The following is a 4,194-nucleotide window of genomic DNA, read 5'->3' on the forward strand; positions in this document are numbered from 1 at the left end:
AACAGATGAGGGAGAGAACTGTTTAAAAGGAATATATGATTAGGTATTATTGTCATGACAGGAGTCCAGAATGAAGGCTGCACAATTGCACAATGGAGTGGACTTGGCGAGAGGGATTGTGTAACAATGAAAGAATTTTTCTTTTACTTTTCAAAAAGAAGAGCAAATTGGGGGGGGGGGCAGGGAGGAAAGTGCAACAATAAACGAATGGAAACCCTAAGTCTCAATAAACTTTCATTAAAATTAATTTAAAAAATCAGACACACACACACACACACAATAGAATATAAAGTTGTATCACATTTATAAAAAAAAAGGTCAGTTATGCTGCTGAAGTTGGTGTTTACTTAATTGTAGCAACGTGTTAAGTGGCAAATAAAGTAACAAACCAGATAATCTTGTTTCTAAAGTTCTGCATCATATCTGTATTTTTATAAGAAGTATCTTTAACATTGTCCATACTTATTCTATAGTATTATGTTTTCCAGCTTTAAAATTATATAATAATTACAAAATAAAATACTTTAAACACACTGATACACATTGTATACATCATTAGCTGTTGTTGTGTGTCAGTGAAATAGTTTGGTATTCATAATGACCCTATGTGCAACAGCTCTAAACTCTGCCCTATCCTAAATCAATCTCACTACTCCCATTGCTGCAGTTACCCCAGTCAATCTATCTCATCCAGGATCTTCCTTTTCTGTGCTGACCATCCACCCACCCTTCCTAGCCCGATGTTCTTCTCCAAGGACTGGTCTCTCACAGCAACATGTCCAAAGTATGTGAGATGTAACTTCAGAATCCTTGCCTCCAAAGAGCAACTTGGTTTCACCTTCTCTCGGACAGACCTGTTTGTTCTCCTTGCAGTCCATGGCATGTTTAATTCTCTATCACTGCAACTCAAAAGTATCAATTATTCTTCTTCTGTCATCCTTAGTCACTGTCCAGCTCTCTGATGCATAGCAAGTAATTGTGAAGACCATGGCCTGGATCAGGACCATCTTAGTCTCTAGTACATAAGAAGAACATGATTTAATCAGGTAAAACAATGTATTTTTTTTATTTTAATATCACTAAAATAAAATAAATTATACAACTTTTGGGAGATGGGGAGAAACACTGGCATTTAAATGCCTGAAGAAAGAGAATGCCAGTTTTCGGAGAAGTAGGAACAAGTTGGTTTTTTGTTGTTTTTTTTTTTTCAGTTCAATGAAAGAGACTTTATTGAGGGCCCAGGGTCATGGGCTCAGAAGAAGGCCACCTGCAAGAGGCAAGGGAGCCAGTGAAGAGCGGGCTCTTATTTGACCTTCTTCTTGGGGCGCAGGTTGTTGGTGTGCCCACACTTCTTCTTGCGGCAATTGACAGCACGGGGATGCAGGCAAGCATAACACTTGCGGCAGATCATCTTGTCGCAGTTGTATTTCTGGGCGAGCCGACGCAAGGAAGGCTCAATAATGCCACCACGGAGACGCAGCACCAGATGCAGGGTGGACTCTTTCTGGATGTTGTAGTCTGAGAGTGTACGGCCATCCTCTAGTTGTTTGCCCGCAAATATCAGACGTTGCTGGTCAGGAGGGATGCACTGCCCCTTCTACGGGCCTCTGGTACTGTGCTAAAATCCTAAAGATATGCGGTTCAAACCCACCAGTTGCTCCATAGGAAAAGGATGAGCAATCTCCCACTGTGGAATTAACTGCCTGTGAAAACCCTCTGGTGGATCAGCTATGAATCTATTCCAATTCGAAGGCACACAACAACACTATATTCAGAATATTAGTATCTATAAAAGGATTAGTTGCAAAAATATTTACATCTATTTTGGTTGAATAAGATCTGTGGGTCTTAATGTTTCTTAAGGAAATTACAAGTAAAATTTAGGTATATAATGACATTTTATCTGATTCAACTTCCTAGCAACTATACTGATTTTTTTTTTTTAATATAAATGTAAAGGGCCTCCCCACAGTACTAGAAGTCAACATGATGATAGATGAATGGAGAAAGTTTTGAAGTTGTCAATGATCTCATCTTCCTCATATCAACAATAACACTCTTGGTATCAGCAGTTTAAAAAATCAGAAGAATATTGCATTGGGCAAGTCTGCTGTCAGGGAACTCTCCAAAATGCTGAGGACCAATGATGTCAGTTTGAAAACTAAGGTGTGCCTGATTCAGGCTATGGTGTTCTCAATCATCTGCTACACATCAGAGAACTGGACAATGACTAAGGATAACAGAAAAAGAACTGATGTCTTTGAGATGTGTATTAAGAAGAGTATTGAATATATCATGGGCTGTCAAAAAACCAAACAGATATGTCTTAGAGAAAGTACATGCAAAGTGCGTCTCAGAGGCAAGGATGGTGAAGCTTAGATATTCATACTTTGGACACCCAACTAGGTGAGGTTATTCCTTGGAAGGAGACATCATCATACTTGGAAAAGTGAAGGGTCATCAAAGGAGAGGAGAAGGCTCAGAAGACTGTGACCTCAGCACATGACTACGAGTGACTTTAAGCTCTTGGCTTGAGTGAGTCGGAGATGATGAAAATGGTTCAGGATATGGCAGGGTTCAGGTTACCTGTTCATTGAGTCATTATAAGTCATACTTGATGACACCTAACACTACCATCACAGTAGAAGTATAATCCATTATAAATGCCAGTTTTCCACTTCACAGACGTATTTAAAGGAGAATAGGGCAATTATCTTAGATCTCATCAATATACATTCCCAGCACCTTGGACAGTGCTGGGCACCCAACAGACACTTAATATGAATTTTGGGATAAGTAGCTACAAGAATGATTTTATTGTGATACAGTCTTTGTGTTACACACCACTGGAGATGTTAATCACCATAGATCTTTTGTTTCAGTATAATAATGCTGCTGTTATTCAAAGTTTCTAAAGTATTTTCATTTTTTTAAATGCAAGATGTTACACTTGGAAAGTAAAATCTCTTGCACTAAAATTGGTGCTAGCATAAACAATTGTTATTTCAAGATACTACTAGCCTCCTTTTACCGTCTCAATGTAAAAGAAACTGGCATCCAAAGCAGTGCTTATTTTTATTTTCATTTTCAAGATTATAATGGAATTCGTAGGGGCAGCTGTAAATTTCCCTTAAAAATTGTAGGAAGAGGGGACTTGAGGGCCGAAGAGAACTCTCTAGTTAAATTGAAAAATACTATGACCGTGGAGCAATATGAACCAGTGTAAATTGCAAAGATATATATTAATTCCCTTATTAAAGTTATATTGTATCCATCCATACACACACTCTTCCTGGTTCCTGTTACCTACATGCATTTAAATCAAGATTATCAATTCCAGCAATTGTTCCATGTCTTCACAGTTGAGCTTGAAACTCAATCAAAGAGGGAAGAATACGTACCCAGGGCAAACAGGTCTGCAAACAGTCTCTGCAAAGGGATATTTACTGTTTGCATGAAAGTAGTTGGGGCTTCTCAACAACCCTTTGTCTGTGGAGTGGTGCATCTGGCAACCATTCTCTCCTATTGAAAGCTACGTCTGAAGACTCCGCCCGGGTTGGGGGTGGGGAGCGAGCACCGCGTGGAGAGCTGAGAATTAAAGTGAGTGAACAAAGAGAACCCCCAGCGCCTCGCTGCTGCATCTGGAGAGGTCAGTCACACTGGAATCCTGTTCGAATCCGCCTCCCTGGAGGGGGAATAAAAAAGCTCAAGTAAATAATTGATGGAAAGCAATCCTACCCAGGAGAAAGCTTTGCAGAACCGGTACTTCCGATTGCAAGCGGCTTTGAACGCGTCTGCCAAGTGCTGAATGTGAGAGCAGAGTAAAGAGGTGGAGCGTGCCTGTAGCTCTTGCATCTTGGGCGTGGCTCTGGCCTTTTTGTCTTCTTGCCCGCCCCCTCCCTCTTCTCTCTTCAAAGTAATCTCTTTGGTTACTTCTCCAGGGTCCTCCCTTGATGTCCCGCCCCTCCACTGCCCAGGCTGGTGAGGTCAGCTCATGAATATCACTGCACTTCCTGGGGAGAGTCTGGCACAGCTTGGTACCCCGCGGGTTTACCCACTCAGAGCTGCAAACACAGCCCAGCAGTGGATCCGATCGCCGGGAAGCAACGCGCGCGCGCTGGGAATCTCTGCAAGCTGTTCTAAGCGCCTTTGTCTGGAGAAATCCCGTTGTGTATAGACGTCGGGTGAGCTGCC

The 4,194-nt window shown here is 41.3% G+C and overlaps 1 protein-coding gene across 1 annotated transcript; it reads right to left on the minus strand.

The window, feature by feature from the left end:
• Positions 1-1,303: 1,303 nt before the first annotated feature.
• On the minus strand, positions 1,304-3,855 carry LOC102857439 (ubiquitin-60S ribosomal protein L40-like). Its single transcript, XM_006879138.1, has 2 exons — positions 3,739-3,855; positions 1,304-1,597 (listed from the first exon to the last, which is right to left on the minus strand). The coding sequence occupies exons 1-2, from the start codon at positions 3,853-3,855 to the stop codon at positions 1,304-1,306; spliced, it is 411 nt and encodes a 136-aa protein (XP_006879200.1).
• Between the last annotated feature and the right edge of the window lie 339 nt (positions 3,856-4,194).

This window comes from Elephantulus edwardii, unplaced genomic scaffold (genome assembly GCF_000299155.1).
Source record: "Elephantulus edwardii isolate Elephantulus edwardi_28Jun2011 unplaced genomic scaffold, EleEdw1.0 scaffold00002, whole genome shotgun sequence".
In the NCBI taxonomy this organism is placed as follows: Eukaryota; Metazoa; Chordata; class Mammalia; order Macroscelidea; family Macroscelididae; genus Elephantulus; species Elephantulus edwardii.

Coding starts and splice junctions, on each gene's coding strand:
- LOC102857439 (XM_006879138.1), bottom strand. CDS start 3,855: ATGCAAGAGCTACAGGCACGCTCCACCTCTTTACTCTGCTCTCACATT. Junction 1,598..3,738: donor TCTGCAAAGCTTTCTCCTGG/GTAGGATTGCTT, acceptor AGAGGCCCGTAG/AAGGGGCAGTGCATCCCTCC.